This window comes from Diabrotica undecimpunctata, chromosome 10 (genome assembly GCF_040954645.1).
Source record: "Diabrotica undecimpunctata isolate CICGRU chromosome 10, icDiaUnde3, whole genome shotgun sequence".
In the NCBI taxonomy this organism is placed as follows: Eukaryota; Metazoa; Arthropoda; class Insecta; order Coleoptera; family Chrysomelidae; genus Diabrotica; species Diabrotica undecimpunctata.
Window position 1 is genome coordinate 5,465,659 of NC_092812.1, and position 12,860 is coordinate 5,478,518.

General features: G+C 32.8%; 1 protein-coding gene across 2 annotated transcripts in view; it reads left to right on the forward strand.

Moving 5' to 3' along the window:
- Window positions 1-10,949, forward strand: part of LOC140451851 (putative receptor-type tyrosine-protein phosphatase mosPTP-1) — an 850,513-nt gene extending 839,564 nt beyond the window's left edge. Inside the window, exon 4 of one of the 2 annotated variants that reach the window (XM_072545757.1) lies at window positions 10,814-10,949. In XM_072545757.1, the coding sequence (XP_072401858.1) occupies window positions 10,814-10,934 (121 nt within the window). In that variant the 3' untranslated portion in view covers window positions 10,935-10,949. Of the gene's footprint in view, window positions 1-10,023 lie in introns of both variants that reach the window. The other variant, XM_072545758.1, reaches the window with a different exon arrangement.
- Window positions 10,950-12,860: the final 1,911 nt, after the last annotated feature.

Consider the following 12,860-nt stretch of genomic DNA (forward strand, 5'->3'; position numbering starts at 1 on the left):
ATATTGTAAGTTAAAGTAATGGCTACTCTTTCTTTTACTACAGACATCTTCCAAAAACATTTCATCTATTATAATTTGTGAATCATGGTCTTCTTCATTATTTGGATGTAAATTGTTAAATAGATTAAGTAGTACCCTGAAACTTCTGCTAGTGTTATCACAGTTTCTATTTTTTCTGGCTTCTTTTAAGAGCTGTAAAGTATCTTCATCGCATATGTTACAAAAATCGGCCAAATTGATAGATTCTGTTGTGGTCTCGCCAAATTTATCTACTGTATATTTTTTACCTAGGTATCTGCTGTAGTCAGTACTGGATGATTCTATCCGCATTCCAAGGACAGAGACCACACACTCTAAAACTACTTAAGATAGCCAATGGTTAAAGAGTATCTGCCTCTTCTTTTAAAATTGGAGCAAAGTTACTTTTACTTAGTTGTTCAAATGAATTTTGTCTCTTCCAATTTAACAAAGCTCTTTTCCACGCATTTTTAAGTGGCTTAAAACTGGTGACGTGGGCGGGTTGAAGAATTCTATTGGCATTTGAATATAAAGATTATTTCGAGTTCTGTACATAGTTGACATAGTTGGTATGTTAAATGTGTTTTGTGCCCGTCTTCAAACAATATAATTGGAAATGTAAGATGTTGTTTTTCTAAATAAGAATATAATATCTTAGATATATAATCATGAAAAACATCTGCTTGCATTCAACCTTTTTCACTAGTAGTAATATCCCACCCATCTGGAACACCTTCTGCGATGCTTTTGGGTAATCTTTTATAAGCATAAACGATCATCGGTGGCGTTGTAACTCCCGCAGCAGAAAATGTGAACATGACGGTAATACTTGTTTTCGATGGGCCTTGCTCTATCTGATAAACATTTTTGGCACCTTTTGGTGCAAGAACCCTATCTTCTTTCGGACAAAGGGTAAAATAAGTTTCATCTCCGTTGTAAACTCTCCTAGGATCAGAAAGAATGTTAAAGTAGTACTTTGCCATTAAGTATTCTTCTTATTATTAAACCACTTTTTGATATCATTTTCTGGCACGTTTCCACTGGCATTGTTTACTGCTTCAGAAATTCTATTAATTAAATTAGGGTGTCTTCTTAAAAACGATTGATACCGATTTTACTGTGAAGAATGTTTTATAAAAAGGTAAGGGCTTGTTTTTCGTATAGCTTTAGCTTCCTTCGTGAATGTGTTACTTGTTGCTATGGAAATTAGAGTCTTCTGACATTATTTCCCAAGTTAGTTGTTTCGTATTTTGAATTGGTCAGAAATATACTTTTAATTATTTTTTTTATTGCGAACTATGCCATTACTCCTTACCTAATATATATATATATATATATATATATATATATATATATATATATATATATATATATATATATATATATATATATATATATATATATATATATATATATATGTTTTAACGGAATTTTATTTAATTTGTAAGGACCGGGTGGTTTATTAATGAAGCTTTTATCCTGAATAATACACTTCTCGCGCTTTCTATTTAAAAAAAAAATATTTTTGTGAGAAATGGCTTACAACTAATGATAAAAAAGTTTAAGGTTATTTAAAAGCAAAATTCATGAAGAATTGTGTACCCAGTAAAAACGTAAAATAAGTAACAAACGAAGAATTAACCACAAGATAAAAGGCACAATCAAGGGACTAGATATAGTCACACTATAAAACCACATGGATAAGAGATATATAACGAAGACAGCTCGAGTATTTGGCTAGTAAAGATGCGAAATATAGAAGCAATGAACAGAAAGATTAAGTGAATGACAAAAAACAGAGAAGAGGAATACGTCATTGGAAAGATCAAGGTATTATTAGTAACAAACCGAGAGTAAATATATAAAAATAGAGGAATAGGGAGAAAAAATGTAGATACAGCCAAATCACAAAACCATATGTGTGAAGATGGCAATCATTGCCTTACAATAAGGATTTTTAGTTTTTTTGTTTTTATATTATTGTGAGTATGATATTAAATATTTCAGTTATATCTAGGTTTATCAGCCATATTGGCAAGAAAGAAACTCCTGCTTATTTTAATTATCCTTATATTATTATCTTTAGATTAAATGCATCTATATTATAGAAAGATGTACTGAATATATGGGTGGAATACTTTAACCAGGCACTTTATATAGAGGAAGAAGTAAACCTGGAAGATGAAAGAGATAAGGTAAGGAAAATAGACAAAAGGGAAGAGGAACCACCAACTATTCTTCAAGTTAAAGATGCAGTTAAAAAACTAGGAAGAAACAAATCACCCAGAATAGATAATCTGGCAGGTAAACTATATAAAGAACATAGCCATGATACCATAATGGCAGTACAGCAGCTTATAAAAGAAATATAGACACAGAAATTCCTCCCCAATGATTGTAATATTGGAATACTTTGCACCATACACAAAGAGGAGATATCTTTGAATTCTCTAACCACGGAGGATTTACGCTTCTAAATGCAGCGTATAAAATATTTTCCACAGTACTATGTCATCGTGTGGCACCGTATGCAGAACGGATAATAGGAAAATACCAGGCTGGTTTTAGAGGTAATAAATCAACAATTTATCAGATTACAACTCTGAAAAATTTTTGGAAAAAACACTGGAATATGGCATTGATACTCATTACATATTTATAGACTACAAAGCAGCCTACGACTCTGTGAATAGAAGAGAAATGTTCAAAGCAATGAACGACTTAGGAATACCAAATCAGTTAGTATATTTATCAAAACTAACTCTTAAAAAAGTTGAATGTAGATTACGAATTTAGTTGGAACTGTCTCAACCTTCAAATCAAATAATGGGCTGCGCCAGGGAGACCATCTCTTCTGCATACTGTTCAATCTGGTTCTGGAAAAAGTAATACGTACCTATGTTACAAATCACAACCACTGGTTCAATATATAATAAATTAGTGCAAATGCTGGTCTATGCTGATGATATCAATATTGTTGGGAGAACGGAAAACGCTGTATGTAGCACGGCGTATGTAGCATTAAAAGAATAAGCTACAAAAATGAGTTTATTAATAAACACCCACACAACGAAGTATATGAAAATAAGCACGCAACCACATATACTATGACCACTTGTTATACAAAACGAAGTCATCGAAGCAGTGAACGAATTTGTATACCTGTTAGCGTTCCTTAACTCTGAAAATAATACTACCACAGAGATAAACAGCAGATTTTGCACGGCCAACAGATGTTATTTTGGTCTTTATCTCCTCCTTAAATCCACAATTACCTATATCGAGAAATACAAAAATAAAACTCTACAAAACAATAATACGCCCAGTCCTAACATATAGTTCAGAGACCTGGACTCTAACACAAAATAATGAAAACATGTTAGTATGTTTCGAAAGAAAAGTAATAAGGCGAATTTATGGAGCCGTGAATGACAATGGAGTGTGGAGAAGACGATACAATTTTAAACTTTATAGAATATCCCAGTAACCTCAAGACAGGACGTCTTGAGGTAGATAGGGCATGTAATGCGGATAGAACAAAATGACCCAGCTAGAAAAATGCTTGGACAGGTTCGATTGTAGATGTAAGGATCAAATATTTTTGTAATGCCCCTTTGCCCGCTTCTTCTCGATCGACGAAAGTAAATACAATAAAATGTTAAAGTCTTGGAGTAAAATTATGGTTTTATTGACAGCTACTAATAATAACACTAAAGATGATAGTTAGGTAACTTTCTAAAATAGACTGCCCTCAAATGAGCTCAAATCTCCATTTATAACCTCACAAATAATGTATACCTCAGCACAGAGGTTATTGCTTTTATCATAATAAAAAACTTTGAACTATAAGCTTACAATACAATTTAATCTAGGCCGTAATTGCAACACTTAGGAAGTTTAATCGGAAAATATATTATTCGGCAATTTATTACGTTGTTGGTAAATGAACTAATTATTAAAATATTACACGATATGTTTTTACAACGTTTCAATTATACACGGTGAAAATATTAAGAAGTTAAGAATAATGTGATATTACAAATTAAGGGATTAATTTGTGATTGAACAACGCTTCTTGATAGACCCATTGGTCAGAGATGAAAGAGCAAGGCCGAAAACAAGGTTCCTTGAAAACATCGATGAAGATATGAGAAATATGGGAATACGTGCTAAGCGGAGAAAGGCGATGGATAGAGACGACTGGAGAGAGATTTTTGAGGAAACTAGGATCCACGTAGGGTTGAAAACCAGAATGATGATGATGATATTATTTTCCTTAACATAAACATGCAACGTTTTAGAAGTGGGTCTTACCTGCATGGTAGTAGAAAACACTTTATGTATAAAAAATGAAAAACTGATATGTTTTTGTATACATTTATGACAAACAAAAGATGGAAAAGTGAAGTATTTTAGACGTGTGTCATTGTTATCTGTGAAATATAATTTAAAGGGATGGTATTTGACTTTGCTCATTCTATGTGCTGTTTCCACTCCAATAAAATTGTCAAATTCTGACACCCGTACAATAGCCAAATTTTTTAGTGTGTTTTTTGTGGAGTCCAGTGTACAGTACTTTGTGTTTTTTCATTGATAAAAGAAAGAAAAAATAAAAGAGAATCAGCATTTTTCTGCTTACCAGATGATCTCTCCTAGAAGGATATTTAACGGTTTGACGTAAGTGAATCATTGTTAAATTGAAATTAGCTATTTACATCATTGCTCTCTTGTAGCATGGCTCCGAAGATGGCTTTGTAAGCCGAAAGCGCTCATCTAGGAATTAAAATCTTTTACACACTTCAAAAATACTTCCCTTTTCTACCTTTGCCTTTTTTTATTATATATGTTTACTTACAATCTACATCATTACAGAGTATTAAGTAAATATGTTACAGGTTTTGCGCGTGAAGGAGAGACTTCCAATGATGTCTCACCTTATTCTATTTTGGTTTAGTTTTGAAGTGGGTCTTGGGGCCAGGTTCTATCTAGTCTTCTTGTGGCTGGAGGATTGTTGAATAGTTCCCTTACTAGCTTATTTTTATGGTGAATGGTAAGTTCATTTTGCGACTCCGTAGCTCGATGGATTGCTGCTCTGATGAAAGGAATTTTTAAGTCGTAGTGAAGTGTTTGATTACTTATGTACCATGGTGCATCCACTATCGATCTTAGCACTTTAGACTGGAATCGTTGGATAATATTCAGAGACGTTGGCTTTGTACAGCCCCATAGGTGTAGTCCGTAGAACCAGATAGGTTTGAGTATGGCTTTGTATAGAAGAATTATGTTTTGGATGTTAAGTTTTTATTTACTTCCAAGAAGCCAATACATTTGCCGAAATTTTAAGTCGAGTTGTCTTCTTTTCGTCTGGATATGTTTCTTCCAAGTGAGACGTTGTTCAAGATGGAGGCCAAGGTATCTAGCGTCTGTTACTGTTGGTATTCTCACATTTTCCATCCTTACAGGTGGGCATATGTTGTGACGGTTGGTGAATGTTATTTGAGCTGATTTTGTTTTATTTACTTTTGTTCTCCATTTCGTATGCCAATCACTGAGTATGTTCAGATAATGTTGCAGGTTTTGTGAGACTTGTATGGGATCTTCATTTACAGCTAGTATTGCTACGTCGTCAGCAAAGGAAGCGATTGTAGTATTATTAGTCTCTGGTATATCGGCTGTGTAGAGTGAGAAAAGCAGCGGCCCTAGAACACTACCCTGCGGGACTCCGGAGTTGATAGGGCAGAGGTTGAATTGTTGGTCTTTGAATTTTACAGAGAAATATCTATTTGATATGTAGGATTTAAGTAGGAGGAAGTAGTAACTGGATAGTGCTATTTTTACTTTGTATAGCAGACCTCTGTGCCAGACTTTGTCAAACGCTTGTGAAATTTATAGAAATACAGCGTTGCAGTATTTCTTTTCTTCAAGACTTTTTGATATTTCATTTATCATTCGATGAACTTGTTGGGTAGTGGAGTGATTTTCCCGAAAATCTAACTGATGTTTGGGAAGTAATGTTAGGAATTCATGATCTGCGTATATCCTTTGTAGCAGAAATCTTTCAAAAACTTTGCTTACGGTTGAGAGTAGGCTGATGGGTCGATAAGATGTTACTTCATTCGGCTCTTTTCCTGGCTTGAGGATCATTATGACTTCAGCAAATTTTCATATTTTTGGAAAGTATGATAAGCTTAGCATGCGTTTAAATATAACTGTTAGCAAAGTAATGGTCTTGCGAGGAAGTTGTTTTAGTACTTGTGCCGATATTAAATCATAACCTGGGGCTTTTCGTGAGTTGAGTTTGTTTATTTCTTGCCTGACTTCTAAAGGAGTAAAACTTTTAATTGGGAGGGACATTTGACATGCTGCGCTAATTAGTTCTTCGACTTCTTCATCAGGGTCTGCTGGCTCTGTTTGAAATACGTTTGTAAGATGTTCAGCAAAGACGTCGGCTTTTTCTTTGTTGGAACAGGCCCATTTTGGTTTTTTCGGATGGGAGGAACAGTTGTGTATGGTTTCTTAAGCTTCTTAGTCGCCTTCCATAACGTCCGGTCATTTGCTGTAAGATTTGTAATGTAATGTTCGAAGGTTTCGTTGTTTGCGGCTTTGATGGCTACTCCAAGTTGCCTATGTAGTCTAATAAATATATGTAGGTCTATGTTGTTTCTAGATCTTTGCCAAGTTCTCCTTGCACTACGTTTTTTAGCAATGAGTTGGCGAATGTGCAGAGGAACATTTGTGGTATGTGTTGGTTTGCATTCAGTTCGTGGTGTAGATTGCCATGCCGCTTTTTGCACAAGTGTAGTGAAGTATTGAGCTGCTGTATCTATGTCATTTGTAGATTTGATCCGCAGATTAAGATTGGTGTTTTCTTCTAGGTAGGATTGAAAATCTGCCCAGTTGTTGTTTTTTGACGTGAGTCGAGGAGGTGGTGGGTTGTTTATAACTTTGGTACTCAGGCTCATAATAACCGGTGTATGATCCGATGAGAGGTCATAACTGGATTCTATTAGACAGTTGTTTCTGGACACTCCTTTGCTTATGTAGTAGTCTAGTAGATCTGGAAGTTTTCTGGGGTCACTCGGCCAGTACGTAGGGTTTTCGTTGGTGTGGCAATCATAGTTGTTGTCGGTCATTGCTTTTAGAAGATTATGACCTTTTGTTGTTGTGAGCCTTGAGCCCCAGTGTATGTGTTTCGCATTCCAGTCTCCCCCGGCTACGAATTTGCTACCAAGTAATTGGAAGTAGGCTTTGTATTCAACTGTGGAGATTGCGTGACGAGGTGGGCTATACATTGCAGATATGTTAAAGTGCCATGGCGTTGCATTTACTTGAACGATTGCTGCTTGTATTTTTTCTGTTGCATATTTCGGCAATATATGATGTGATATGCAGCTGCGGATGATTACCGCCGAGCCACCATGAGCTGTATTATCGGGATGAGGTGTGCTGTATGTGGTATAGAGCGGAATATTGAACGTAATTAGGTCGGTAAAGTGAGTTTCTGAAACAAGCAGAACGTTAATTTCATTCAAGTTTAAAAAAGTTATTACTTCTTGCTTATGGTTTAGCAGGCCATTAGCGTTCCATGTGGCAACTCTAAATATGTTTAAGAATTTCTTTGGTTATTGACTTGTGTTAGTAAGTTTAATATCATACTATTTTGACTCATGAGTTGGGAGAACATGTATTTGAACTCTTTTAGGAATGTTAATAGTTGTTGTTCTACATTAGTTTTAGGTTCTAAATCGTGGTTGGTTTGATGTGCTGTCACGTTTGCATATGTTCTTTGATGGTTTTGTAGAGTGCTGTTTAGTTGATTTGCTTCAGTACACACATGTGGGCTGTTGAATGTTGGTCTTTGAGGCTGTTGGTTTCCTCTTTTCTGCATATGTCTGTTTTCTACTAGTTCCCTGTAGACTACACAGCTCTAATAGTTAGCAGGGTGATCTTGTTTGCATAGTGCACACTTAGCTGGAGTGCTTCTAGGTTTTTTGCAATCTTTTGTATTATGTTATCCTCCACATTTGACGCAGTAATGCGGTTTAGTGCAATATGTTTTACTATGGCCGTATGCCTGACATCGCATACATTGAATTATTGAGTTTCTCTTATTTGGTGCCTCGACTGCTATTTTGGTGTGACATAAGAGTTCTAGGTTGAATATGTCTTTGTTGTTACTGTTCGGTTCAAGGTCTATGAAAAACAAAGATAAGGGTTCCTTTGTTTGTCTGTGTCGAATGTTAGTTATGTTGCGAATTTTATGGCCGGCTTTTTCTAGTTCCTTTGTTATATCTGTTGTGGGTATTGAGTGATGGATATGTCTTATTACCACTTTATAGGCACGTTCTTCCTTTATTTGGTAAGTGTGGTAAATAATTTCTTCTTCTCGTAAATGTCTTATCAGTTTACGGTATGTATCTATTGTATATGTTGTAATCTTGACAGTGTCGTTAGGCAGAGTTCTGGTATAGTAGGTTTCTTCCTCCACAATTTGTGCAAAGTTATCGACCATATATTTAAAGTTTTTGACGCCATATACGAATATTGGAGGTTCTTTTGTTATTTTTTGTTGTTTTTCTGTTTCAGTTTTTTTCTGTTTTTCTATTTTTGTTGGTGGTGAGCTTAGAGAATTGGGATCGTTATTTTGTTTTGAAAATTTACATTTTTTGACTACTTGCCATGAGTTTTTATTTTGGGTTTCTTGATCGTCGTCTTCGCTAGACTCAATATATGAGTTTTCTGAATGTGTAATTGCAAGTTTTAGCTTTGTGTTTGAGGTCTGCCCTACAGTAAATGGGTTGCCTGGATTGTAGTAAATTGGTTGGGGTTCTGGTGGAAATTGTTGTGGTTGTGGCGGAAGAGCGAATTGATTTTGTGAAATGTTTGATATAGGAGTATTTGTGGGTTGCCAGTATATGTGGTTTGGTGCATGTTCGGATGTGTATTCTAGTGGAGAATATTGTTGGGGAGTTGCGTACATGTTCTTGGATGTTTATTAATAGTGGACCTGCAATTTCTGCTGATACTACAATAGAAACTAAATGTTTGTGTTCCGTGTGTGTGAATTGTTCATTGTAGAAAACAGAATTTGGTACGCCACTGCCACTTTACTGTTTATTTTAATAACTAGAATTTTAATAATTAGATTTTAATTGTTCTAATATTCAAGTGAACACTACCTTTGCCTTTATGTATATTTTAATTGTAGGAAGCGAGCTCCCTGTGCAAAAACTATATTGTATTTTGTCAATCCTCTTTCAAACAAAAAATTTCCGGTACAAATTCATTCGCAGCACTTCACGTTAATTGTTCCAGAATCTCAACTAAATCTCCAAGTCCAAACTCGGCCACCGATGAGACTATCTGAATACTTTACATGTGATTTAACTGCTCATAAACAAGAACAGTTTAAACCCTGCTTTTGCTTTAACAACCTAATCTTCTATATTGGATGGCACACTTTGCGATTGTGTTTATATGGAAAACAGTGGAAATGGCTATTAGACGTGCATAATCAGAAAAATTACGCAGCGTTTTTAATAAATTCAAGCACAACTGCTCGAAAACAAAATGGCCCTAAGAGACTTTCATTAAATTATTTTGCTTGATTTCATATAGCAAAAATCACTTAGCTTACCATTGCAATTCGAGATTTATGTCAAATTATTTCCTCTTTTGATTTTAAAATGCTATTATTTGAAAATATTTAAAGTAAAAATACAATATTGATTAAATTTTATAATATTGATTAAAGTTAAATATTATTATTTTATATGGGATTAAACCACAATTGATTGGAACAATTGTCATCCAGAGTCAATTCGTAAATATATACATACAGGTTAATTCCACCACTATTTTCTTAATTTAATTTATTTTTAAACGATTAGCGGATTAAAAATTGAACGTCACAATAAATACAAAATGCAATTTTGATTACAAATAATTTTAGTTTCTTCAGTATACAATAATGTATAGATTTTATATATTTTACATATTTTGTAGGTAAAGATTGTAGGGAAAAGTCATCTATAATGGCAGTTAAAAGTCATATGTCGCCGTTGACAGCCCAACGCAACGCTGCCAAGCAACACAGAAACTTACAATTATTATTAAATACACATCATAAAGATGAAATGTTAAAATATGGACAAACAAGAGAATGGTTTGGTAATATAATAAATGAATTGATTTTACATGTGACCTTTAAAACAAAATTGCAGATCCCTTGGATTTTATACTGTTTAAATTTGAAGTATTTTTGTGACTAAAAACCATCGACTTAATTTAGGTATTATAATCTACATGCTTCGCTGTGTCTTAGCAACTCATTGAACTATCGAGCCGACAAGAAAACAATTTACGAATACGAAATATGAGATTCATCACAAATTTATATTTACCATTAGATTTAGTAAAACAACGTGGAAGTACTTTTTTATTTTTTAATATTATCTATATTTAATTATGTTTATTTATAAACTTGTTATATCGTTGGAAAGGAAGAAAGTAAAAAATACGTTCTTTAAGCTGTAAATAAAATATAAACTAAAACTAGATAAATTTAAATATGAAACAATCTTCCTTCCTTTCTTATTATATGAAAGATTTATTAATAACTGCAAAAAAGGTATATATTTTCTTATGTTTTCACCTAAACGGTTTTGATAGACTACTTCTGCCATGGTATGGTTTTTTGATATTTTTAATAAAGATATGGACTAGTTCCTTGACCAAATTTCGTTAACTGTTGTTGCAGTTAATAAAAAATTAAACGTAACTATTTTTCTTCCAGAATGAAGAATCTGCGAAACCGTTTGGAGTGGATATTCCTTTTTATTTTATATAATAATAAAAATATTGCTTGTACTGTATTATTAATATTAAATCAATTATTTTTGATGTCTTTTATTTAAATACCTTTATTAAAGAGCTTAAAAATTAATATGTTCTAGTTTCACAGAAAATAATGCATGTGGTTTTTATTTTATTTTTTTTATTTTTCTTATATTCGTTTGCACTACATAAAGAACTCTGTCTCGCAAGAAGAAATTTTGATGCATATTTTCAAGAATTGGCATTAACATTAAGGTACGTTTTTTACTTTTTTTTTGGTTATAAGTGCATAATTTAACAGTTTTCAGAAATCAGCTATCACAATTGACCTGTCCAATATCGTTTTATGGATTTACTAAGGTTGAAAAATTATTTAATGTCCATATCTTCACTTCTTTAACTTTATTTGGATGATTCTCTTTCACTTTTATTCTATGTCTAACAGTGCTCAATTTTCTATGGTCTCGGACCTTCTACATTACTCTACATTTAAATTTGTGTACATACCAAAGCAAATAATAATTCATCTTTTAAAGTAGTAGATTTTTACCTAATCTTTTAGTGTAATTTCTAATATGTCTTTTATTTCTTACAAGATAGTAGTTACAATAGAGGTGCAAGACTTATTTATAAAAAATTATTTAGATCATTGCATTCAAAGTAGTTTCACTTAAAACATTCTTTTTGTTATATATAATTTTAGTAGTTTTCAAAATTTAGACTGTAATCACAAAAGCGAAAAAAATCTTACTTTACATAAAGATTTATATAAAAAGAGACTTAAATCCATTGCTTTTAAGAAAAAAGAGAATTCTCCTATATTTTCTTCTTAGATTTTTGCCTCTAATAGAGTAATCAGTCTTTTGTTTCAATGAATTATAACACAAAGGATTAATTTTAATGTCAAAACCACAATATGGCCGAAATTCCATATGGCCATGTCTATTTTCCTATCACCAAATTTCAAAATACTCCCAAACTACCTACTTCTAATATTTTCTTTAAATAATTTGCTTCTTCTTTTTCTTCTTTATATTCTTATGTTAGGCTTAGGTTCATTATTGTAGAATTTTAAGATTCTAGTCGTATTTATGACGTTGTCTACCATCTATCTCGCCTTTTAAAATTCTTTTTGGTGTTCTAACGACTGTTGGTGTCAAATCTAGCTGTATGCCAGTATACATTCGTTGAAGGGTCGTATCAGAGATCTAAGAGAGTCATTAATATTTATTATCGATAAGTGTCTACCGAAAGGCAGCGGAGGATCGCCTCTGGGCAGGATCCTACTTTTATTTTTGATTTGCATTAGTTATTCCATTGTTACGTATGTTTCAAAGCCAGTCTTTATCATTGTCTACTAAAGTTATAAAAGTTTACATACACTACATTCACATATTTACAAAACTTTATCATTTCTAAATAGAGTACAAAAAGATCAGAGGCAAAAATATTTTAGAAAATTATTTTCAAAATTGAGGTGTTTCTAAAAGCTGGTTTTATACTGTTATCAACTAAATTTAAAAATATTTACATAAATTGCGTATACATAAAAAGTTTACCATTTATAAATACAATTCAAAAAGTACTTATATTAAAAAAAAATTACATGGACAAGTCAGTTTCACTGTCGTTATCTAGATCTATAATAATTGTTGCTTTGAGCACTCTATCTGTATTTATATAAGATCTTTCGATCTTTAGAACATGGGCAACACTATTTTTCCAGCTGTGATTTACTATTTTCTCTATTTTTAATTGAATTAGACGAACCACAGATAAATTTAGGGTGAGTGAAACATTATTTTTCCTCCCTTGATTGAACATGCAATAGTAAGGAGAAAGTCTTAATATTGTATGACCCATTTCTTTTCCCAAACTGTCGCAATATTATTATTTACTGATGGAAAATATTTTTTAAGTTTTAAGTAATAATTGTTTTTAGAATAATTATCTTCATTATATATATATATAAAATTATATATATATATATATATATATAGGGTAAC